At 38.4% G+C, this 26733-nt stretch overlaps 1 protein-coding gene across 1 annotated transcript; it reads left to right on the forward strand.

The window, feature by feature from the left end:
* The first annotated feature begins 348 nt into the window (after window positions 1–348).
* On the forward strand, window positions 349–25059 carry ppp4r3b (protein phosphatase 4 regulatory subunit 3B). The gene is given in 16 exon segments (NM_001005004.1): window positions 349–766; window positions 5180–5235; window positions 7561–7659; window positions 8231–8854; window positions 13418–13495; window positions 13700–13816; window positions 14308–14424; window positions 15549–15680; window positions 17098–17200; window positions 17575–17616; window positions 18885–19043; window positions 19779–19948; window positions 20823–20962; window positions 21529–21713; window positions 23091–23293; window positions 24520–25059. Coding segments are annotated over 16 exon segments (2463 nt in total). The 5' UTR covers window positions 349–624; the 3' UTR covers window positions 24616–25059.
* The last annotated feature ends 1674 nt before the right edge of the window (window positions 25060–26733 follow it).

The following is a 26733-nucleotide window of genomic DNA, read 5'->3' on the forward strand; positions in this document are numbered from 1 at the left end:
ACTGATTTGACGGTGTAGTACAACACTAACTGAATTGAAGTGTGTGAACCCGAGAATACGTATACACGTGAATTGTTTGGAATCACTGAACTACCTGTTATCGCTTAGTCCCGCCGCACAGTCGCTTTCCCTCTATCCATAAAGTATATTCCATTCCTAATGACCCGCCCACCCCGCGTCTCAGCCGGCAACTCTGCGCCCCTCCCACCTGCCCATTCACGATGTTCTCCCAGCATTCATTGCTTCGCGTAATCTGCTTTTGACTTTCTTGGTACGAGCGCGCATCCGTAGCCCCTGGGAAACCGCTCCGTTCAACCCGTTTCACTTATAGTTGGAGGAAGAGAAAGGAGAGAATCGGGTTACAAGATGGCGGACGTGTGATTTACCGACAGAGCGGGGGAGGAGGCGCGGAGAACGAGGGGGACAGCGGCGAATAGAACCGGACCCCACAACAGGCGTTTCGTTTGTGACGTTCTCCTTCCTGCCCCCTTTGCGTCCCTCTGAGGATGCTTTGCGGCGGGAGTTCCCCGCTGTAGTGTCCGGTGACAGGACGGTGGAAAGAAGCGGCCCGGTGTGGTTGAGGGAAGGATAAGCGGTGCCCCGTAGGGGGGAAACGGCGGCATCATGTCAGACACCAGACGCCGCGTAAAGGTCTACACTCTGAACGAAGACCGCCAGTGGGACGACAGGGGCACCGGGCACGTCTCCTCCACTTATGTAGAGCGACTGAAGGGGATGTCTCTGCTGGTTCGGGCAGAGTCCGACGGTGAGGGCTTTGGGGGGTGCTGGTGAAGGGGAAGGAACATTGAATGGTGTTCCATTACTGGCTCTTCTTTTAGAGTTCAACTACAACTCTACACCTTCTCTGTGCTTTCTGGTGCTGTTTCAGCACATCTGATATACATCTATGTATTCTGTTTACATGGCACACACTCATAGGCACTGTGCCTGGGTAGGCTTGTTTACCTTACAACTCTGGGAGGGTTTTGTGCAACTATTTCATCGCAGCTCCATACAGCAGAGAATACTAGATCGCATGTAGGGGTAGCAGAGTAGTCTGAGCTCTGTGTAGGACGTACCACCGAGGTGCATAAGGTGTATGTGTGGCCTCTTGTTGTACAGCTGGGCTCACAGTAAGGACATTTTCCTGTAGCGCTGAGATGCACATACACCTTCACTAGCACCCTGACAGACTTTGGGTCATTTCAGACTTTATAACTTCAAGGGGCATTTAGGCCTTAGCACATCCCCACAGCCATGGATTCTGAAACATGGATCGACATTGCTTATTTTTACTCACAAAAGGCACATTCTAACTAGCCGGCATCTCTTTTTATAGCTGACTTTAGTTTTCTTAAGGGTGATTTAAGGAAAGATCCTCAGCAACAGCCCGAAATAAAATAATGATTTTTTTTTTGTGTGTGTAAAATGCCCATTGTTTACAAAGGGAATAATGTGCCCTCTGTTATAGGGAAATTAGAAGTCAACTCAGTCCTGTCAACAAGTAAGGTAAATTCCCATAGATTGTAAAAGGCCATAAACTGTTATCTGCCGAGTAAGTTGTGCACATATATGTGTGTATATAGATATGAAATCTGACCCCCCCCCCCCCTACAGCCTACAGTATAGGTTACTTTAGAATGATCATTGATATTTAGTAACTGCATTGGTGGGTCTTATGAACAGAGTTTCTGTGGAGAATGCTTCTGCAGTCATGAACAGTATGGCAGCACCCATAAATACCTCTCCCTCCTAATATGACAAAGCGGAATGTTACCTTATGACAAGGTCTGACCTTATAATTGTCAGAAATTATATAGAAAATAGCCATTGATTATTAACAGGGTATATACTCCATATCTTATGTTTAGCAGACTAGCTTGATAGCAGGTCTAAATCTAATAATTTAATTTATACATGAAAGCCAAAATAAGTATGTGCTTGATTTTTTTTATATATATTTATTTATATATTTATATAATATATAAATAAATACTGGGCAGTAACTCTTATTAGGATTTTGAGGAATCCGGGATTTGATTCTGGATATGGCCTTTTTTCAGCAGGATTTGGCCACTGTCATGTGCCTGCCTGAACTGAATCTGAGTCCTTAAAATAACATTACTTTTTGTCACATAAACATGAAAGACAATTTTTTTTTTTTTTTTTTTGCTACATGCTAAGCGTGCAATATTCTTTAACCCCTCCATAACATAATTTGCGTATGTAACTTAGGATTCGGTTCAGAATTCAGCCAAATTTTTCATGAAGGATTCAGCTGCATCCCTAACTCATATTAGCCAATAGCAAGTATAAGCTTTTTGTTCCATCTGGAGGGGCTTTTGGGTGCAGCCACAGTTATGTCAGAAAATGAACGAGACACTAACATGCAGTTTTTGACTTTTTTTTTTTTCCTGTCAAGCAGGTTGTTTTTTTCACCAGTATTTTTTTCCAAAAATAAAAACCCCATAAGGTCTAAGGTGGCAATAGCTGCTAATATATCAGCCCCCAGTTGTTGGTTGATTGCTATAGGCTACTGCACTTGTGGTGTATAATTACTTAGTGTTGTAAATACAAAATATTAGGATTCTAAGTTTTATTTACAGAAGTCAACCCACTTGTGAAATTGTTCACTTGCAGGCTTAACAGATTTAGGTGTCTAGAAATTAAGATGGTGTATTATGATACAACATATATACATCTAACGGTAATGGTACAGCATCTAAGGGTGCTTGGCCACTAAGGGCTGTGTTCTCGATAGCCCCCAAATTGGCAAATGCATCCCCCTCCACCCAGGCTGACAGATGCTTGCTGGTGCTTGTCCAATGTTGATTCGGAAAACTTAGCGATACACGTCCAGGCTACTATAACTAAAACAAGACTTGCCAGGCAATATCCAAAAGTCCGAGTCCTGTTCTGGGTGCTTTTGGCTGTTTTTTTTTTTAAATATTTTTCTTATAAAGAATAAGCGAATTGAAAAACATAATTTGCAAATTTTCATATCATTGTCAACATCTTACATTAAAGGAGAAGGAAAGGCTTAGTCACTTGGGGGTGCCAAAATGTTAGGCACCCCCAAGTGACTTTAATCGCTTACCTTTTACCCGGGCTGGTGCCCCTGTTAGGAGAAAACTGCACCAGCCCGGGGTACCTGTAGTGAGCGCTTACTCCCTCCGCGTTTCTTCTGCGGCGAAATCCCTAGGCCGGCCAACTTTCTTGTTAAAGTTCGGCTTTTCACTCTACTGCGCATGTGCCACCGCGGAAGAAGTAAGCGCTCGCAGCTAATCGGGCTGGTGCTGTTCTCTTAAAAGGGGCACCAGCCCGGTGTACAAGGGCATTGACACACCAGGATATTAGTCCTCCAAGATAAATCTCCTTCAAATGCGGCGCAGCTACTTTGCGAAGTGGCTTGAAGTTGCCTCTCAAGGAAATGTTGGGCAACTTTGGAAAGTAGCTGCACTGCTTATGTTTCCCCACCGGTGATTTGCATTTTAGCCTTTATGAAGGTAACAAGGGATGTTTTGTCACCCAAGGTAGCCAAGATTTATTGCGAGTGACAGAAGATCCTGTGTGTCATTGCCTTAAAAGTTTATTATCTCTTTAAATTGCCTGAAGTAGCCTTCTGTGCCATTATTCTAAAGAGCATCTAAGTAAACTTCGTTTTAACATTTGTGATCAATATTTTCAGGTCTTTTTCAGTAAGAAAAGTGATACTTAATCATCATGAAATTGCGTCATCCCCAGAATCCAGTGTTCTGGGATGTGTGTTTAAAAACCCAAGTACCCAAGTGGTACAGACACCATAAGTTACCACCACTGCTACTATCCAGTCTCTCCAGTTCTGACCGTAATTTCAAGCAACAGCACAGTTTTGGTTTTATTTTATTAAGTTCCATCATCAACTTCTGAGGATAATGTGGGCATAATAATATGTTCATTTTATTCAATTCTGCTTTACATCTCAGTTTATGTACTAAACTGCAATACTGGGATCAACATCTAATAAACACATATGGTTATGTTCAAAGAAGAAGCCAGAAGTCAGTCATGATCAAATAGTTTTAGGTTAAATTGTTATACTAAGGGTCTTTGCACATGTGTGTTTTTTATTTCCCTGTGCCAGCATGCATGCAGAGCACAATTCGGTGCAATATTGCATATTTTTACGTTCTAGTGACATATCTGCTTTATGTATGCTCTGACACTCAGTGCCATTTCTGTCAGTGCATTGAGAGCACGAAGTAGAAGGCAGCTTATCAACCCTTTGTAGAGAAAACAACTAGTGTGCCAGTGGTCTAAACTGGACAAAATGGTGGTGGTGAAAGCAAGTTTTATATCTGCTCTTGCAGCATCAGTCAACAAATATTAAAAACTCAGCTGAAAGCTATAATACACTCCCATCTGATAAAGACAATAACCTTGTTATTTTCTGTTTATAAACATTTGTAGTTTTTTCCAGAATGTATGCAAGTATCACTATTTTTTTAATAGAATAATCCTTTGAAATTTTGATTTTTTTTTTTTCTGTTTAGCACCAGCCTGCACATTGCTGCACAGGCCCCTCTTATCCATACTCCTGATAAAGGGGACCTGTCCACAAGGCCCAGTGCAGAAATGTGCACTGGGGTGAGCTGCTGACAAGTTTGGCCACAGCGCATTCTGCCCACACTCTCTCCACAGCTATCATCACCAAACAGGGACATGTAGACAAAGCCAGCACCAGACACAAGGGCCCCTTTTTAGGTGTATTGTTGCTGTGGTTATGGAGAGGGCATTCTACAAGGGCCCTTTTTCTAGAAAATGTATGTGTTGTCCTTTCTTGAAATGTTGCATGGTCTTTGGGCTTTTTTCTCTGCTTTTTTTTTTGTTTATTGGATGCAATAAACAAGTCTTTATTAATACCATTGTGAAGTGATCATGGTGTCTATTGGCATTGACTCCAGTGGGATGTGCCACAAGTAGATCATTACCCTCATTTATCTCATCAGGTAAATAATAATTAGGTGTTGGTGAACAACACGCTGCTCTCTGCCAAAGCTCTAGTGCCTCTAGTTATGCATTATGTCTGTATGCTACGTATCCTGCTATAAAAGTACTCCATGTTTTCTAAGTACATTTATGCTCTGGCTTTGTGTTTGCTGCTTTGTTACCTAAAGTATCACTATTTTTGTCACTTCAGGTTCCTTGCTTTTAGAATCCAAGATAAATCCAAATACTGCCTATCAGAAGCAGCAGGTATGTACTGAAATGTGTTTTTAAGCATCTGCATATTCTCGTTGTAAAATTCTCTCATTTGTTAAGTTTTACAAGTATAAGAGACTGAAATTTTGATCTTGCGAATTTTTATGCTTGATCTTCAAATTTTTAATATCTTTGAACAGGTATTTTTATGACATTTTTCTTTATATGAAAAATATATTCCGGTAAACTCACTCTTTTTAATTCTATTGCCTTAAAGGGTATTTTCTGCCAGTCTAAATTATTCATAGGTGTCCTGTACCAAGCTTGAAGATAATAAATATAAGTCATAGGGTAGTTGCATTGGTACGCACATAAGGTTAGTAAGACTCCCAGCACAAATTATAAAAATATCAAAGGTGACTAGGTAGATCTAGGAAAACAGACATTTTGGTTTGGTGTTCTTGAGTTTCAAATAGCACTGCCATTTTTTTTGTGTTTTTGTAGTGAATTTTTGCAGCAGGTTTGTGAAAAACTTTTCTGATGGTGTAACAGGGAATATTGCATGCAAATCTATTCATGGCAAAAAAATATTCACTTATCACTAGTTATATGCCTACAGTGGCCCAGCACACACTAGACTTTTATGATTTGCTGACACTGTATAAGGGGCCTGAAAAGACTGGGCAGGGTAAAAAGCCAGGGACATAGTTGTACTTATAGCTATTCCGTGAGATGATTTTAGAAGATTTTACTTAATCTGCTTGTTGAGCTTTAGTTTCTTTTTAAAGGTAAAGGTATATATCAATAGGCACTTTGAGGTCTGTTTTTATTGTGCACCATAAACTATTGTAGATGCAAGTTATACATCTTCATAAGAGAAAAGAGCAGATAGCTGGTTACAGGGGTAGTATGATCACAGGAGTTCCAATAGTGGCGGAATAATAGCCCACGCAGTGTCCTCTTGCATTTGATGCCAATACTAGTCAACATGCTCCTACTGCATGTTGTGATACATTGAACATACAGGAGCTCTGATGGGTTCAAAAGTGGCCAGAGGTTCCTTAAAATATAAGCTGTTCACTGATTATTGTAACATGTTATATACCTTTTAAAGGAGAAGGAAAGATACAATCACGAGAGGGTGCCAAATCTTAGGTACCCCCAGTGATTGTAATAATTTACCTGATACCCACGGCCTGTGCTCCTGTTAGGAGAAAGCTCTGGGTACCTGCGCACAAGCAATCCTCTTCCGACTCATGCGCAGTACAGTGAAAAGGCCAGCTTTTTTTTGTTAAAGTTCGACTTTTTACTGTACATGCATGTGTGCAAGCAACGCAGAGGCACAAGAAAGAATAGGATCACTTGCCCCAGGCCAGTGTAGTTTTCTGCCAACAGGAGCACTGGCCCAGGATATCAGGTAAGTTATTTTAATCACTGGGGGGTACCTAACATTTTGGCACTCCCCAGTGATCATACCTTTCCTCCTTCTTTAACATGGAGGTACAATGTTATCAAATGTAGGGACAACAAATCTCATTAGGCAGCACCTTGTACCTGACTCCAACAAACATATAAGTAGTCCTTATTAGAGGCAAATACTAGTCTATGTAATAAATACCCAATAAAGATATTAGGGGTTATTTACTACCCGCAAGTTCTTTTGTGGATAATAGAAAATCTAGATGGGATGTAGGAAGCAAAATTTGCCAAATATACCTCTTTGGAAGTCGTACAACAAGAACAAAATAACTTACAAACACACTCTAATATCTTTCAACCTTTATATGAAAGATTCATACCCCACATGTTTTCCAGGTAGACATAATGTTGCTAGTAATGATTCTATTTTCTAAATACAATAGATTTAGTCGGTGTTATGTGAATATGATACACATAAAAAAAATAATGTAAAATAATTTTGTAAGAGGGCATAAAGGAATTCCCTTTAAATTATTTGATTCACTCTTATATAGTGTAACTTCCTGTTTTCTTGCTTACATTTTGGTGCTATACTGTAAGTGTATAAAACCGCAGATTTTGTTTTAGCAGTTACGTATATTTTTATATTGCACTTTAGTTTCATTGGGTATGTATGATTTTAACAGGAATGCTAGTCTTGAGATTTTATTTAAAGTACCGTTTGCTGTAATTGTTTTTTTTTTTTTTTTTTTCTTTTATATATATATATATGACTTTGCTGAGCAAGCGTAAACTTGTGTTTAAAGGATTATATTTATAAAACAGTTATGCTAATCTTGGGTTTCTGGCAGCCTCTATGAAAGATTCTTTTCCTCCGTATAACATGTAAAATACAAATTTTAAGATACAGGACAAAATAAGCTTTCTTTACTTTTGAACGATGAATATTTTTTCTTTCAGGATACTCTGATAGTTTGGTCTGAAGCAGAAAACTATGACTTGGCTCTCAGTTTTCAAGAAAAGGCTGGCTGTGATGAAATTTGGGAAAAAATATGCCAGGTAATGTTTCCAGGCGCTCCCATTTTTTTCTTTAATTCCATCCTTAATGCACATGCTTTCTCTTTCTACGCTGCAATGCATTTCTTTGTCTGTCACCTACTATCTGCTCTGCTGTATTCAGCTTTCATTTGTCTCCTTTGTCAGTGGAACCTTAGTATATATACGCAATGAAAAGGTGCTTTCAGAACAGGAAACATAAAGCTGGCTAAATGTTAAAAGATCCTCTAGTTTGGCGAGGTCACTAAACAAGCAGATCTTTTTCTGATATGCCCAAATATAGGTGATCATTATCGGTTGATCCAGTTGTTCAGCCCTCGGGCCAAACTAATGGATCACATTTATGGGATGCAGGTTGTTGGGGTGATGACCAAATCCGTTTAAAATATGCCCTATTGACATTTGGAAACATTTTATAAAATGTTATTTTACATACATCATCTAGTGCCTTTTGCCAGTGATTTATTACTTTGTGCTTTCAAACTGAGATTTGCAGAAATCTGCTCTTACAATGCAGTTAAGTAGATTTATGTGCTATTTAACAATACCAACTTATTGTACTTATGTAAAATAGGTTCAAGGTAAAGACCCATCTGTAGAAGTAACACAGGATCCTATTGATGAGTCTGAAGAAGAACGCTTTGAGGAGATGCCTGAAACCAGTAACTTAATCGATCTTCCTACATGTGAGCTCAGTAAACTTGAAGAGATTGCTGACCTAGTTACCTCCGTACTCTCCTCGCCTATTCGTAGAGAAAAGCTAGCCCTAGCCTTGGAAAATGAGGGCTACATCAAAAAACTGTTGCAACTCTTCCAAACCTGTGAAAACTTGGATAATACTGAAGGCTTGCACCATTTATATGAAATAATAAGAGGAATCCTATTTCTCAATAAAGCTGCGCTGTTTGAGGTGATGTTTTCGGATGAGTGTATTATGGATGTTGTAGGCTGCCTAGAGTATGATCCAGCTTTGGCTCAGCCAAAAAGACATCGGGAATTCTTGACCAAAACTGCAAAATTTAAGGAGGTTATACCCATTACAGACTCTGAACTTAGGCAAAAGATCCACCAAACATACAGGGTACAGTACATTCAAGATGTAATCTTACCTACCCCTTCTGTCTTCGAGGAAAATTTTCTTTCTACGCTCACTTCTTTCATTTTCTTCAACAAGGTAGAAATTGTCAGCATGTTACAGGTAAGTTGTACTGTAGCCTCACAACCATTTTCTCCAAATGGAATTTCTTGACACTGCATTTCTCTCCATAAAGATATAATGTCACACATGATGCTCTGTAGGGGTAATGGCAGACAAGGTGTTTGTTGCTGTAACACCACAGATAATGCTGGAAGAGTGCCTCTGATAAATTTGTTGGTTTGTAAATAAGAATTGATCACCTAATACCTTGTGTGTAATTATATTACATTATGTTGACATAAGTACAATGAGGATTAGCTAATCAATTTACCTTTTCAAATGTTAGCCACATAAGGATATTGTCAGAATTCTGATTCATACTTTAAATTATTTAACTTTAGTAGTGTAATTTCATGTGCATGACGCTGAACAAAATAACTTTGTAGGTGTTCACAAACCCAACTTTTTGTGGTAATAGCTGTTTCCCCTAAAGGGACAGTTCAGCATAAAAATAGGTGTTTTCATTATAGGTAGCTAAATATGTTATACATGAAGGTTTGAGTGACTGGATATAAAAGAAAAATATTGGCTGCTCCAGGCTCATCCTTCAATGCTGTCACTTCCACACCACACACTAAACTAGTCCTGGTGGGCAACTCTCTGCATTCCCCCTCTATAAACCCTTACCGTTTAATCATAGGCCTAATGATTAAAGGCTTTGCCCAAAACATGCCAAGCTTGATTGTCCACTGACAGGTTAGATTGCTGTAAAGAAGGAAGTTGTGTTCTGGCTGTTATGTTAGACATCTTCTCACTCCAGCCTTTATAGATGACATTTTTGGCTACCTATATTGAAGCAAGTGGTAGACATGGCTCGTGGCAGATGCTCATGAAGCAAATAACAGTATCTTTTGCGAGTACATTCTAATGCTGCTTTATATTTAAATATGCGATGCATGTTATCCATGTTTTCCATGTTTTAATGCACTTTGCTAGTCTGTTTTGCTTCATTTCTTAATGTAGTGTCTCAAATCATTAACTGGGAAACACAGCTGATCATAAGTTAGTCCTTTTTTTCCCTTTTAGAAGACATGGTGTATATGGTGCAGAAGCTAATACTGATGCTGGAAATAAGACTTTTATCATAAAATTATCTTAAGCTTTATAATTTTTCAGGTTAAGGAACTTCATGTAACAATTACTTAAAGAAGGCGTGTCTGTTAGCTACAAAATTAACATATAGTACCAATATTAAAGGACATGGAAAGACTAATAAGCACTGGGGTGCCAATTTCCAGAATCTGACTTGGGGCACAGGAGATCTCTGGGAAAACTGTAACATGGTAGCGTGTGCATAGGAAAAACTTGAGCCAGTTAGTTCCTCCCCGAAGAGCACTTGCCTAAGGAAAAACTTTTATTTTTTAGCAATTTACTGCTAAAAAACACTTAGGGTATATTTATCATGCTGTGTAAAAAGTGGAGCAAAACATTACCAGTGATGTTACTTATAACATCCACAATCTGATGCTTTGCTTTGGTTTTAACTGTTTAAATCTAATTGGTGATTGGTTGTACTGGGCAACATCACCGGTAATGCTCCATTCCACTTTTTACACAGCATAATAAATACACCCCCAAATATGAAAAAAGAGCCAAATAAAAGTCTGCAGCTACACATAATGCTACTGCTCAGTGCCCTGTGCATTGGTACCCAGGATCCTTTACTGAACCTTCTTTTTGCTATCTACCCCACTGTCCTGAAGTAACGCCACTTTTAACCAAGATAATTGGTTTTAGAGCTGAATATGAGGATATTATCTGCAATGCAACCCCTATTTTTGTTTTTCAAGAAACCAGAAAAACATGGCAATATCTGGGAAAATGTAAAATCAGGAAAATGATCTATGCATTGTGTATTGGAGGGACCACAAAAATGGTGTAAAAATGCAAGAAAATCTTTATTGCCCTTAGATTGGCTATTTACAAGCCAATCTATAGGCATAAAGATGTTATAGAACCTTTCCTTTTCTAAAACATCAGTCCCTAATGGAGTGTGCCAGTTTCTTGGGTCTAATTTAGGTGTCTGCAGGGCTTTCATGTACTGTAATTAGGGATGCACCAAATACACTATTTTAGGATCCGGTCGAACCCCAAATCCTTTGTGAAAGAATCGGCCAAATACTAAACCGAAGCCAGATCCTAATTTTTATAAGGGTTAAAGAAAATTGTGCACTTCACGTGCAGTGATAGATTTTCAACTTCCGTGTTTGTGACACAGTCACGTGATCTTAAGGATTTGGATTTGGTTCAGCCAGAGGAATAGATTTGGCAACATCCTGAACCGAAACCTGGATTTGGTGCATCCCTAAATGTAATAGTTCTCATACTTGTAATAGGATGTCATGTTCTACCAGTACATGTTATAGCAGGGGTTCTTAACCTTACTTACTCGTGAGCAACGGTCTAATATAAAAAGACTTGGAGAGCAACACAAGCATCATAAAAGTTCATGGAGGTGCCAAATAAGGGCTAAGATTGGCTATTAGGCAGCCTCTATGCACCCTATCAGCTTACAGGGGGATTTATTTGGTAGTAAATCTTGTTTTTATTCAACTAAAACTTGTCACCAAGTCAGAAATTCAAAAATAACTCCCTGGTTTGGGGGCACTGAGAGCAACATCCAAGGGGCTGGTGAGCAACATCTTGCCCCTGAGCCACTGGTTGGGGATCACTGTGTTATATATAGGGTATACAGCAGCTTTATAGGGACTCTAAAGGGTGGTGATAGGTGCCTTACAAATCTGACAGAATTGTGTAAATATACATTTTGTGCTTCTAGGTGAAAAATAGATTTAAATTACTTAGGATAAACCAAGAATCCTTTCCATGCATTGGGAGGAATGTGGAAATAGAAAGTGAGTCTCTGCCAGTAAGCTTGAATGCCCTTTGTTTTATGGTGAGCATAGATAAATAGCAGGTGTGCCTTGCAAACTAATAAAAAAAAGACTTCTGTACCCTGTCTCTAACCATGTTTAATAGCTATGTGGCTGAAGCTATAAAATGAAAACATTTTATAAAGACTAGTTATTTATTATACAAGCCTGTTTTTTACTGGAGTATTGAAAAGCCAGTACAGGTAGATTGTGAGCTCTTCGTTTTTAAGAGCATTGGGGAAGGGAATGATCTTTCGTATAGACCAGATGTGAAAGACACATTAGCAGTTACTGGAATTTTCCATAGTACCGGGTTGATGGCAACAGGCCCAGGAGCCCACAGCTTAATAAGGTTTCTTGGCAACCAAAAGAGGTCCCTGAGGCACAGACGTCAAAGTTAACTACAGTTGACTCGCTCGTTCAAATTTATTAAAAAAAGTATATTACAAGTAAGCATGTTTTTTGGTAAAACATTCAACTTCTGCTTCCTGCAATATACACAGAATTAGAATAAATAAAATGATTTTTGTGGGAGGGTTCATGATAGTGTTCTAACTGAAAGGGGCTATGGCTTGTTTATAAATACACCGATATGAGGACTGCATTGGTGGTGGATACGGTTTCTTTTCACCAGGACTCCAGAGGTCTATAATTATCCATTGAGCCAGTTAGATCAACCAAGATTTGGGCTCGCCATGAAGCTAGCCATATATAGTCGCCCACAGGTAATCTCTTCTACCGTAGGCAACCAATCTCCCCCAAAATACCGGCAAAAAAGTGAATTGCTGGTGGAAAGACATACGCGTCACTTTGTTTTCTGACTTTGTGCAAAGTTTCCTCCTGCTGGAAAATGTAGGAGTTTATAGTTCCAAGAATATGTGCAACAGTAAATACTTATTCATCCCAAATCTCACCCTAACGGAGCACTGGGTTTTCAGGTGAATGTAGAACTAGCCTTCACACTAAGTGCCACCTACCCCACTGCCATTGCCCCAATCTCCCCTAGGGGGACAGCCCCACAGTTTGGGAACCACTAACCTAAACTATTTGTCTAAGGTCTGAATGCTGTCATTCACTTGCTTTGCTTTTATATTTAGCATGGGATTCTGTCATTTATCCTTTTATGAACTGGGACATTAGGTATCCTGTTTACTGTTCAGTGTGCTGCCCATCTCTATGTAAGCTGTGCACAAAGTTTTAAAGAAGACCAAAAAGTGGCACAAAAGTACCTCAAAATTGTCCCTCATTAACATAAATTATGATCACATAAATGTGCTTCTGCAATTTTAGCTTAAAAAAAGCACTCACTACCCGTCCATAAACTTAATTTGTAATGACTGAAGGTATTCCACTGGTCTAGGGGTTAAACACTAGTTTAAAAACAAATTTAGTGGTTGCTTGAGATTGTATTTATATCTCCCTTACATTTTCTGAGTTCGTCACTGAGCAGGTATGGTCTTTTCTTACATACAGATAAAGAACTGGCTGCAGCCTCCTGCTACCAAGAATTAGTCAATCTGAAGAGCCTTGATACTTCCTTATATAAAACATTTGTTTTTGTAGCAGGTTTGTAGTTGCTCAACTAATTAGGGTCTGGCATAAGCAAAATGTTGAGCAGGGAAAGAAATAAAAAAAACCAAACCATGTTTCTTTAAAATTTTCATCGGTAAATTCAATTTGTTTACTACAGGAAGATGAAAAATTCCTCTCTGAAGTGTTTGCACAGTTAACTGATGAAGCTACAGATGACGACAAAAGACGTGAATTGGTAAGAGGCGTTTTGCTTCCCTCATCTACTTCTGAAGAGCTTCCCAGCATATGTTTCACTTCATAACTGCTTGCGGTATCAAAAGAAAATGTCATCCGGCTTACAGTTTCCCAATATGTTCATTCCTTTTTGATTATAGATATAGTGTATTGGTCTGTTTTTCAGGAATGCTTCCTAGTAGTAATAATCTTCTATTTTTGGCAGGTGAATTTTTTTAAGGAGTTTTGTGCATTTTCTCAGACATTACAGCCTCAAAATAGAGATGCATTTTTCAAAACCTTAGCAAATTTAGGAATTCTTCCTGCCCTGGAAATAGTCATGGTGAGTAAATATTATTTCTTGTTACATAATATACTCTGAGATTTAGAAATGTGATGCCAATGTGATGCACTATTAGTGTAAATAAGGGAAGAGAATGATATATTTTGTGGTGGTGGTGTTGTAGACAATGCCTTGGCACATAATCAGTCCTTGGCTTTATGCATATACTCTGTCCAATTACTGCTTAAAATATGCTAGCTCTTTAATTTCTTTAATGTATTTGCAGAAAGGAAAAATAAAGTAACTGCCATTCTGTAGGTTCATGTTAACAACACTAGTAATCTGTTTGATCATATTTGTTTACGGTTTTAATTAGATGCAAAGCAAATGCAGTACAAAAAGGTGAAATGTTATGCAGTAGGCTGTGTTCTGTTCATGTTACTTCCCCTCCACTTCTGTTGTCTTTTATATCATTAATTTGGGTTAAAAATGTCTGTCTATAATATTCTCTATAATGTACTTATTTAAATATTATGACCTCTTCCTTATAGGGCATGGACGATTTGCAAGTAAGGGCGGCTGCTACAGATATATTTTCTTATCTAGTAGAGTTTAGTCCATCTATGGTTCGAGAATTTGTCATGCAAGAAGCCCAACAGAGTGATGATGTAAGAATCTACACATTTTTGTTAATTTTGCTATAAGCATATGTTTTGAATAATTCAAAGAGAAAGCAGTTTTCAGGTCTTGAAACAAAGTAAGAAAATAAAAAGAAAAAATAATTTCTAGTGAACAATAATGGATTATAACCCTGAAGTCCATATATTCTTAAGAAATGGCCATATATTCTGATCGATAAGCTTGCATACATATAAAGAGTCTACAATGGTATTGCACAAACAGTAGCTCAAGTTATTGTTCCTGCGACATTTGTTTATAAATTATACAAAAGGCAAGTTGTAATGTGCAAGTGGATGCCCTAAAGTTATTGTTTAACAACAACTCCCAGAATCACCTGCCAACTCACTTGGCATGAATGTTTTCAAATTGTTGAGCCTTTGTGCTAAGTAACTCGATCACTGCTGTTTGGCAAAGAAATAGCAAGTGATATGTGACGACTTTCATGTTTGTCTCATAAATAACCAAGAAATAAAATTCTATGTGGTTGTTTGTGACTCAGGTGAGTGAGAGAGAGTGTAAGGGTGAATTGGGTTGAATTTTTAGACCTTGGCAGACTTGAAGTCTTTTCCAGGTTTTCTATCAGATAGGAAAGATAGGCAGGTGGGGGTTGAACTTAGATGTCAGTCAAGAATGGTTGGACCACTCCCACACCTCTGCTTAGAACACAAGCTGCCTGTCAGTACTGAGCCTAGTTAAGCAGATTCCTGTTAATAGTTTCCCTTTAACTATCACAGTATAGTTCAAATACTTCCATTATGTTAAATGAAAAAATATGAACACTTATATAAACACATTATTTGTCTTTAATCTGGGTTGGAAAAAATGTTAAATGTTGTTTTTCCCTTTTTATAGGGATATAATGTTAATACCATTGTACCCCTTAGTAGATTGTATTTGGACGCAATAAAGATATCTTTGAAAAACATTAATTGCTAGGCATTGAAAAAATGCCACTGATTTAAATGAAACATGGAAATCCTGGTGATATAGATTCTACGTCTTTTACAGAAAGGAGCAAAGCTTTCAGAAGTGGTTCTAGAACTGCATGTTATTTCTACATTTTTTTTTTAAAGATATTTTTTCAGCATATTCATATTTTTTTGCTTTACAGGATATTCTTCTCATTAATGTTGTCATCGAGCAGATGATTTGTGATAGTGACCCAGAGCTTGGAGGGGCCGTTCAACTAATGGGACTCCTTCGGACTCTGATTGACCCTGAGAACATGTTGGCAACAGCTAATGTAAGAACATGTAAAGAGGTTTAAACCAGTTTAGCCTAGTCTTCTTGTGGGAGTTTTCCTTTCTGATTGTTGCAGTATCTCTTTAACAGGAAAATATTGTTGAATATCTTTCTAATTTCCCTCACTTATGGAGCACAAGTAGCAATGTTTAGCATATGCGAATGGCTCTCTGGTTGGAGCACCAAACAGCATGACAAAGCTACTTCTGGAAATTTCCCTGTGTCTGATAATCGGCTTTACCAAATCTAGGCATTTATGGCTCCCTAATTGGAGACATTGCAATTTGACATCTTTTTAACCAAAGTATATTTTGTTTTTACTAAATGCTGCTTTATTACAAATTGGTGACTTTGTTGTGTAGAAATACAAGCTTAGTTTTTAGTTAAATTAGTATGATTTTCAAAGTTAGCGCTGCTTCTTTCCGTTTCATAGCAGAGTTTGTGTAAGCAGAGCTCAATGTTTTTCTGCACTTTAAATAAATATCACTTGCCAATTTATGTTGCCTCCTTTAAAATAACTTCCTGCTATCTGGCCTGAAGTATGTATGATCAGTATATTAAGGTGAATCAAGACTCTTTGGTTAGGTATTCTGTCTGGTGGTGATTGCATTTCACCCAACTATTTTTTTTTCTCTTACCAACGCCAGATTTCTCTTCAAAGGGTTGCAATATGTTTTTTTTTTTCCTAGTGGATAAACTAAGTACAATTCTGCTAGAAAGTTTAAAGCCAAAGTGGTTCTTTATTAGATATGGTAAATGGTATTGCCATAGGATATAGAAATGTACCGTATATACTCGAGTATAAGCCGATCCGAATATAAGCCGAGGTACCTAATTTTACCTAAGAAAACTGGAAAAACTTATTGACTCGAGTATAAACCTAGGGTGGGAAATGCAGCAGCTACTGCTAAGTTTCAATATTCAAAATAAAAACCAGTAAATTACATAAATTAAGGCATCAGTGGAGTATATGTTTTTAAATATTTATTTAAAAGAAAAAACGTAAACTAGCTCTGTAAGTGGAGAAGAAAGAGGGTCAACAAAAACAATATGAGTACTACCCCATGCTCATTGCACATTGGCAAACTGGCTGCAGACCCAGTCCTGGAGGACACGTAAGGGGGAATAAGTATTGCGACTGGGAGTGGGCCAGGGCACTGGAGGGTCTGGTTGCGAGTGGCCTAATTTGCAAACAAAGGACAGAGGGTACTAGTCTAGAGGGACCCATGGCACCCGACTCAAGTATAAGCCGACGGTGACTTTTTCAGCAAATTTTGGGTGCTGAAAAACTAGGCTTATACTTGAGTATATACAGTAAACAAATTAGTGCAAATTAGTGATCTCTCATGCCTTGTAAATTACTGCAGTTCTCTTCTTTAATTTCTGCTGATGACTGTTAATTTGCATTTTCTTTACAGAAAACTGAGAAAAGTGAATTTTTGAACTTCTTTTATAACCATTGTATGCATGTACTTACTGCTCCTCTTCTGGCCAATACATCTGAAGATAAGCTGGAGAAAGGTATAACTATAACACTAATTATGTCTCTCTAGCAAAGTTGGTTTTCACAATTTAGTCGCTAATAAATCTGTTTGAATAAAAACTGTTCATATTGTGAGTAATGTTGGGTAAGAAATTTGCTGCAGCTTTCTGCCATCACATTCCATACTATTATTTAATGCAGTATTGACACCAAAGGGGTAACTATTTAATGCAGCAGTGCAGTTTTGGTACTGCAGCAGTCCAGAAATACAGACCTGATCTTTGACACAGCAATGTGTTTCTCCTATAGGGATTAATGAGCAGCAACCCATATATCTCATATAACGAGGTACCACATAGAAGCCAGATATAGGGACTCCGCAAAAGTAACAGGCGTTGTGTTCTTTTTTTAGATGCAGTTCTTGGCTCTATCAAGACTAGCACAGTTTGTCCGGGTAAGTTTGTCCAGGTATTTTTATGCATCCCATGTTTATTCACATGGATATTCTTTGCTTATCTTCCTTTAAAAGAAATGTAAACCTTAATTCAAATTAATGTAAAATAGCTCTAAACATGCTTGCAATTTACTTTTTTTTTTTTAATAATTTAATTTTAAGCTTGTTGAAGCTGTTTTAAACTGCTAATATAGTAAATTTTGTAACTACACCACCACCTGCTGGTCAGTTATCTAACTGCAGTGTGGCATAACGCAGTGCTGTCCAACTGGCGGCCCGCGGGCCGCATGCGGCCCGCGACCCCCCTCTGTGTGGCCCCCCACCTGTCTGGCTGCTTTGATGGCTTACCTTTGAGTAAGCATTAAATGGTATCAGTACTGAGATTAACTGCCCCCCCTGCATGGTTCTCACCTCAGATTCAGGCTGTAATCCCTCTGTATTGTTTAAAGATGTAACCCCCTGTGTTTTTCACACCTTTTAATACCTGCATTGTTCATCCCCTGTAGTGTTCACACCTCAGGCTCAGACTGTAATCACTCCCATTGGTGTGTAATTATGTACTGGGGGTTGCTCTGCTATCCACAGGGGAGGAGGAGACATATGGAATTTAAGGGTATATCTTAATATGACATAATTCTTTCACATATGAATGATGGTTGATATCCCCACAGTAAGGACCAAGCATTTGGGATTTTGCTGTGCTACCACCATTGTGATAAAATAGGTGGGGTTTGAAGTGGGTGTGGTTTCAAAAAGGGGAGTGGTCAAAACTGGCTTCCATTAGCGGCCCTCCACCATGTATGCTAGAGAAATTCCGGCCCTCGGCACCGTAGAAGTTGGACAGCACTGGCATAACGTGCTTAGGGAAGATATCAGAACCCTCAGATAGCCTTTCTGTTCTCCATTTCCAGTTGGAACATGTCCTCTCCTGCGAAGTCAAAAAACTGATTAGCACATTGTTACAAAATTAGAACATTGTTACAAGATTTGTTATAGTAGCAACTTGAAATAAGAAAAAAATATATAATATTGCTCAGACACTGGAGGGGGGCTTATTTACAGGAGCCTTGTCACCTCCCTGGTTTGGTTTCAGTGATTAAAATTCAATATGCAGTTGTCCAACTGTTTGGGTTTATGTAAAATATAATTGTATGTTTCCACTTTTTAGAGTTGGTTTCCTGGAGGTATTGCTCTAGAAAAACCAAACTATGTAGCACCATTTGGGATGGAAACTATTTTTGCTGAATATTTTCTAATCTTTCTTCTAGACAATTACCAGACTGCCCAGCTGCTTGCCTTAATTTTAGAATTACTGACATTTTGTGTGGAGCATCATACCTATCACATCAAAAACTACATTATGAATAAGGATTTGCTGCGGAGGGTGTTAATTCTAATGAACTCAAAGCATACATTTCTAGCTCTTTGTAAGTATTTTAATCTTTGTTATTATTGTCTGTTAAGCCATTTACATCTGCATTTAAGATGGAGTTGTTACTTTTAAAGGGTTTGGTGGCTATTTTTTTTTATTTACTTCCCTTTAAAGGGGAAAAGAGGTGCGGATTGAAAAAGCCTGTAACGCTCATTGGAAAAACAAGTATATTTGGATACATTGAGAAGTTTTATACAGCCCCTCTCAAGCCGCGTACTAGTGAAATGCATTGGATTATGGGACATGGAGTCCATTTACCTGCCCTGTAGATTGTAAGATCTATGGAGCAGGGACATCCTTCATCTTGTCTTTTTAATACTTAACACTTGGGGAAATATTTATTATACTGTGTAAACCAGTATCGTTGATGATGTTGCCCATAGCAACCAATTAGCAATTTCATGTGAATGGTCACCTACATGTTGACTTACACACTAATAAATATGCCCCTTAATCTTGAAAGTATTGTATTATGTATTTATATTATCTTATTAACTACATCTGTTGTATGAATTTATTGTACTACAGTACCACACGGCATGCACAAGTATCACTATATAAATACAAACATACCTGCACACAAGTAACTAGTAGTACAATCCCTGATGCTTCCTACTCCTCCTCATGCCCCTTTTATCCTCCAAAGACAGTAATTAGTAACTAAATTCGTTAGGTCGCCACTGCTACTGTTGCCACAAAATTGTATGACATTTCTGTTTTTATTTTCTAGGCGCTTTACGTTTTATGAGAAGGATAATTGGCTTGAAGGATGAGTTTTACAACCGGTATATCATAAAGGGGAACCTCTTTGAGCCAGTTATTAATGCTCTTCTGGATAATGGAACAAGATACAATCTTTTAAACTCTGCCATAATTGAACTGTTTGAATTTATACGAGTGGTAAGTAAATCACAGAAATATACTAGCTTCCTGGTAAAAAAAACTTTAGGGCAATGACACAGTGTAATTTGTAGCCCGTGTGTTGTAGTGGCTACCAAAAGCCAGAAAATACCCAGCAATAGACTACTGGAAATTCTCTGCTAATCTAAAATTGTGTAATTTCCTTAAATGTGCATACAAAGGTATGTTTGAGCTAATATGCATTTTGAGTGTTTTAGCAGAGACAATTACCAGTATTGTCAGCTGCCACATAATGCGGTCTACAAATAGCATGTGTGTCATTGCCCTAAGGGGCAACTATCACAAAACTAAGCCTTTATCTCGTGGAACTAAGAAACTTCTAATTATAATCAAATAGGAGTTCTGTTTTTTTAAATTGTTACTCTTCGCTTTCCTTTTCTGAGCAATTTGTCTCTCTAAATGCAGGCCTTATGTCAGATTCTAATACATGTAGGCAAAAGAGAGCCGAGGGCCAATGAGGTATTGAAGTTACCTAACAAAGGACTTTCTAAAGGAGAGGTTAGTTAGGTGTAAGGAAATAGCTGCGACTGGGCAAGGTTGGTGCTGGCAGATAGTTTTGCCCATAGCGGAAGGTGGGTACTGCTGGAATTTGGAATCATGACAAAGAAGGGAAGGAAAAAAGACTCAAAGTTCTGGCAAGGGTCAAAGCAAGTAGATTTCTAAATAATATGACAGTTGGGCAAGGGCAGGAAAGAGGCGGGTGCATTACAGACACCTCCAGTGTAAGCAGTGTATCTCTGAATATTTCATCTGTTTCTTTCTGCTGAATATATAGATTGAGTGAATGGCAAGAACAAAAACTGTATTTTCCCTTGGAACTGTTATTTATCCAATTACTGGTTTGTCTCCACAGGAAGATATCAAGTCTTTAACATCACACATTGTAGAAAATTTTTACAAAGCACTTGAATCCATTGAATATGTTCAAACATTTAAAGGATTGAAAACGAGATATGAACAAGAAAAGGATCGTCAAAGTCAGAAGTTAAGCAGGTAATGATTAATAATTTGGATTGGTCTTTCTAGGGTTCCATTATATGTTGGGGGGAAAAAAGTGAGAGATAAGTGGGTAAACCTGGTGCAGGTTGAGCTGGGGCCTGGCAAAGTTCACCTCTGTTGATATCTTGCACACACAAGGTCTGTTAAAGGAGAACTACAGCTTAGTTTAGCAGTGCAGGCATTTGCTTGTGTGCCCCTCATGCTTTTACTCTCTCGTGTGTGGGCAGCAAAATATCTGCAATACCTTTCCATAGGCTGTGCAGGTATTTGCACCGACCCTAACATTGCAAATGTGAATCAGGTATTTGTTTACAAAAAAAAAAAAACGTTTTACAATAATATTGCACCTGCAGGGTCAGAAATTACCGGCATATCCTATGGAAGGGTATTTGTAGGTGTTTTGTCATGTGCCTTTAAAAGGTTTACCGTTAGGGTAACGTCAATGTAAAGGATGCTTGCATCAATGATGGTACAGAGTGACGGAATGAAAGCTTTTGTACATATTTCAGCTTGGTATTTAAAAAGAGGCAAGTTATAATTTTTACCTTCTGTTTTCTTAGCGTACCATCTATATTGCGTAGTAACCGGTTTCGTAGAGATGCGAGAGCACTGGAGGATGATGAAGAGTTGTGGTTTAATGAAGATGAGGAAGAGGAAGGGGAAGCAGTTGTACCTCCTGTTGAAAAAACTAAAACAGAGGATGACTTTCCTGAAGGTTATGAAAAATTTCTGGAAACTAAAAAAGGTATTGGTTTTGCCCTTTAACAAGGAAATACAGCAAATCCGCACAGTCCGTGGTTGTGTACAAGTGAAGCGCAAACATTTTAGCATTTACACTGTCCTTATTATAAAAGCAACTGAACTGTAGTAGCTGTTAAATATATCTGCCAACAGGTGTTTAATTTTTTAGAATTGCTCACTGTAGAATGTACGGTGTCAATATTAAATTACCATAGTGACAACACTGTAGATTCAACTCCTACAGGTTTTCCTTGTTCTGTGCCTCACTGTTGACTTCTATAATATGACCAGCAGAAGAGTTACTGACCGCTAATTAATTTTTATAAGTAGTGCAGCAGTTCTAACCCCAGAACTCAATTTCCTAAAGCTGATAAAATTTGGGAAACCTTTGGGGCATGAATATGTATTATCTTAAGGTGGCCATACACAGGCCGGTAGAAGCTGCCAGCGGACGAAGTCAGCAATTTACTGGCCTGTTTAGAGGCCTACCCGACTGATCTATAGGCAAAAATTGCCAAGAGAAAAGGTTTAGATAGGTAGGTTTAATTTTCCACTCAGATTGAGGCCAAGATCAGCACGTTGGTGTGGTCATTGATATGATGGCCTGCAATTATGAGATGATTGTTTGGCCATCGGATCAACCTGATATCATCCACCTCAAGGTGGCCTTATGGGGGGGAAGATTTTGCCAGCAATTTTGTTTATAAAATGCGTAAGTTAATAGTGCTCCTCCAGCAGAATCCTGCAGTGAAATTCCTTTTGTTTTTAAAAGAGCAAGCTATTTTTTACACTTGAAATTGTCTTGAAATTTGATGTGGGGCTAGACGTGTTTTATTTCCCAAGTGCTCTCAGCCATGTAAATTATGCTCTGATAAACTCCAGTCACTTTTTACTGTTGCACTGCAAGTTGGAATGATTCCCCCCTCCCTTTCCCTGGGAAAATCTGCAAAATCACAGAAAAGTAACAGGATTACTGCTCCCCCTTCCCTTGTGGTAGATATGAGAATACCACTCAGTAGTAAAACTCAAGTCTTTCCATTGGAGCCAATCTAAAAAGCAGTTCCTTTGTGACGCGCTGACTCTTTCTGAAAGCACAGGATCATCCACAGTGATCTGAGATGGCTCCATACACACCAATATTACAATTAAAAAAACATTTATTGGTTCAGTAGTACATAGTAGAGTGAATTATTTGCAATGTGCACAGTGTAATTTAGAAGTAAAAACTACACCACATAAATCATGACCGAATCCCTTGAATCTCTATATATTTTTTTCTTTATATTACATCCATTTAGAGGCAAAATATTTTTTGCCTCAAAAACTGATTTTATTAATCTGTTATTAATATTAATGCTTTGGGTTTTGTTTTGTTTTTTAGCGAAAGAGCTTGAAGATAAAGAGAATCTTCCAAAGAGGACATCTGTTGGAGGGTTTAAATTCACTTTCTCTCACTCAGTTAGTGCAGCTAATGGGGCAAACAGTACAAACAGCAAGTCTGTGGCAGCTCACACACCACCAGCAAGTTCTAATGGATCTTCCTCCAAAAATACAAGCTTGACAACCACAGTGGCATCTGCTAAGGTGAGTCCATTCTTTGTATGTGGCAGCGACAAAGTTAATTCTGACTCTTATGGTCTTGAATGCACCAATCTTTTTCAGCACCGATAACTGTGGATTTTCTATATTGAATGAAATCTATTCTTTCAAAAACATTTTTTCCAGAAAGCTCCGCTACTCAGAAGTGATATCTCCCTTTTTCTCTTTAGTAGGCCGTAAGACAGCCCTTGTACTTTGTTAACTATGCTAGCATGTTAATGGCATAACTATCCTACTGGTAAAAGTGAGTAGATCACCTTTTAGTTAATTTAGTATTTTACAGAATGTACTATTCTTAGCACTTTTTTTTTTTTTTTTTTTTTAATTAGTCTCAATATTGCAAATTCTCAGAATTTAAAGTTAAACTTGGTGGGTAGAAACTTTTCTTGTTCAAGCATTTATATGGAGAGAATTAGAGAACAGCATTTTGTGCCTCCATCTGGCATTGGAGCTTATGTAGAAATACAGGGAACTAATAATTCACACTTAAATATAAATATATATTACAGTCTGTGGGGTATGTGACATTAAAGAGAAACCATATCACACCTGTATTTTTAGCTGTACTTTTACCTTTTTACATCTTTTATGTGCAGTATCTTTGTTATTACTGTGGTCCATATTATTCTGCCACAATTTTCACTTGGTGGGATGGCATTAGTGTCACTTCGGTTTCCTGAAGTAGGCCGGAGTTTCCTCTTGAGGCAACTTTGGGCAGCTTCAGAAAACTAAAGCAGCACATATGCCATCCCACCGGCAATAAGCATTCTTGCTGGTAGGAAGGTATTTTGGGGAGATTAGTCACCTGCAGTAGTAAAGATTTATTGTGGGCAGATAAAATAAATGAGTGGCCATTTTCTGGAGGAACGTTTTCAGTGTGTAAATACCATCAGCTCTTGCTTATTCCCTCAAGGAACCAATTGCGATCCATTGCCTGGGCCAGGGGACAAACTGCCCTCTGGTAAAGATGTGCTTGACTGGCAAGAAGAGCAGTTTAACCTAAAAGGAGCTAGAAAAATCCTTGTACAGTAATATAAAAAGGTTTAATATCTCCATTAGAGTAAGTGTAGCCGCCCTTATACCAACCTTTCTTTGTGTAGAACTGAGGCACTAATATTCCTTTAATGTTGCACCACTAGCTGGAGGTGTATAGTAAGTTCCTTATTGCCTTTGTTACCATGTTAAATCTGACATTATCATTCTATCACCAGGGAAGTCTAATTGGCCTTGTGGATTATCCAGATGATGAAGATGAAGAAGAGGAGGAAGACACATCCCCTAGAAAAAGACCTCGTCTTGGTTCATAAAGTGAAGCTGACAAATCTTATTTGGGGATTCTTAACTGATGATGCAGCTGATGTTCATGAGCTTAGTGAATCTGCTTCCCCCCTTGAAAATGTCTGGACATAGCCAAACAGCTGTGGCAGGGCAGTAATGGCGAGCTTACACGGAACCTTTCTAGTATTTCAGGGTGGGTTAGCTACGACAACCTAGACAACGACTGCTTGAATGCACTGCGCATCTTGTGTTTGAGACGGGGGCAAAGTGGAACATTTATATTGAAATGCGATGTTGCAGGTTTGCCCAAAGATGTAAGTCCTCTCACGAAATAAAAGCAAGACGCTTTCAGTTGCACACCCAGTAATCTTTAATTTTTTTAATGGTGCTGGCCATAGTGTTTTATCGATTGCCTATTTTTAATGTCCGTTGAAGGGAAAAAACAAAACCTGTTATTAAAGAAATGAAACCTTTAGGATACAGCCTCGGGACCATTCTTTGTAAATGTAAAGCCAGTCTCCGATAGTTTGGGTGGGAGGGTAGCCAAAGCAGCATTGTAGTGCATGTTCAGTTTTAAAATCTAAAAAAAAACAAAAAAAACTTTTCAGTGTGTATTTTACTAAAAAAAAAAAGGCAGAATGGACAGATTTGTTACAAGCAGCCCGTCCTGTGTCCGGCACTTCCACACTGACACCAAGGATCTGTAGCTTCCATACCGCGACCTCCAAACCAGTGCCTCAATCTCTCACAGTGTTAGAACCACACGGAACCATTTGTTTGTCATTGCATTCGGCTTCCTTGGTGTAACGGTACCACGTGCTCGCTGAGACTCTGGAGAACTATACCAAAGGGTTAACATCAGGAAAAAAAACAGTTTTGCAATACGATTCAAATCCTTTTTATTGCTAAAAGTCAATGAATTTGAGAGTCAATATATGCAGCTCCATAAATCTGTGCAATCTGAACACTAATTTTATGAAAACTTTTTATAGATCCTGATTGACAGCACATTCCATGGATGTAAATGCATTGCGAAACAAATACACGCGTCAGCGGAGTCAGGTGCGACTTTTTGAAAAAAAAAAGAGAAAAAAAGCCGTGTTTCACCAACTGTAAATATTTTAATAGTCACCCATATATGATCTGCGATCATGCTCAATAAGAACCCCCCCCCAACCCGGTTCCCCTTCCTGATTTACTGTTTTAGAACCCTGATACCAGCTGCAGCCGTCAGCATCAGTTGCCCTTGTTCTACGTTCTGGGTCCATTTCTCCTGGAAATAGTTTTAATCCGTTTCCCAGTTTTTGGAGATTTTTTTTTTTTTTTTTTGTAGTTTCATTTTGATTTTAGCTATTGTTTGGAAAGATGGGCTGTCTGTGTAGATATGAAGTATAGTTTTTTTTCCATAAAACAGAAGTTTATTTTGTATTAAATACCACTGTACTTGTTTTACACCATTTGTATACATGTGGTGATATTATTGAACTGTACAAATTTCAGGAATTAAAATGTGACCCTGTAATTCCATTAAGTTTTTGGCTTGGTTTTGTTGAGAAGGGGAATGGAACATGGCCGCCTTAGGATCTCTGCTACTTTCACTCAAGTATCAATGCCAAATGGGTGGGGGTTCACAAAGAGCTTGGGAAAATGTAAGTTCTTCTGCTGTGCCATTAAAGGGAAACTATACCCCCAAATAATGTAGGTCTCTAGAAAAATATATTGCATAAACAAGCTCATATGTAAAACCCTGCTTCAGCTAAATAAACCATTTTCATAAATATACTATTTTATTAGTATGTGCTATTGGGTACTCCTAAATAGAAAATTGCCATTTTAAGAATTAAGGGCCGCCTCCTGGGATCATAGGATTCACAGTGCACACAAACAAGCCAAGGCACACATACATGCTAGGCCCCATCAGCCAATGAATGGACAGAGTTCTGTCTTTTACTCACACTACTTCCTGATACAGTTAGAGCTGCATTATTTCCTGTCAGCTGATCTCTGAGGTGCCACACAGCCCATCACTAAATGGCGGCTCAAGGGAAAGGATGTAAAAGGGCAATATTTACTGATATATATGTTCCAGTTTGGTGAGATTCTTTAATAGGCCACTTAATATAATATAAACTATCTGTTGGTTAAGT

The sequence above is a fragment of the Xenopus tropicalis genome, chromosome 5 (genome assembly GCF_000004195.4).
Source record: "Xenopus tropicalis strain Nigerian chromosome 5, UCB_Xtro_10.0, whole genome shotgun sequence".
Taxonomy (NCBI): Eukaryota; Metazoa; Chordata; class Amphibia; order Anura; family Pipidae; genus Xenopus; species Xenopus tropicalis.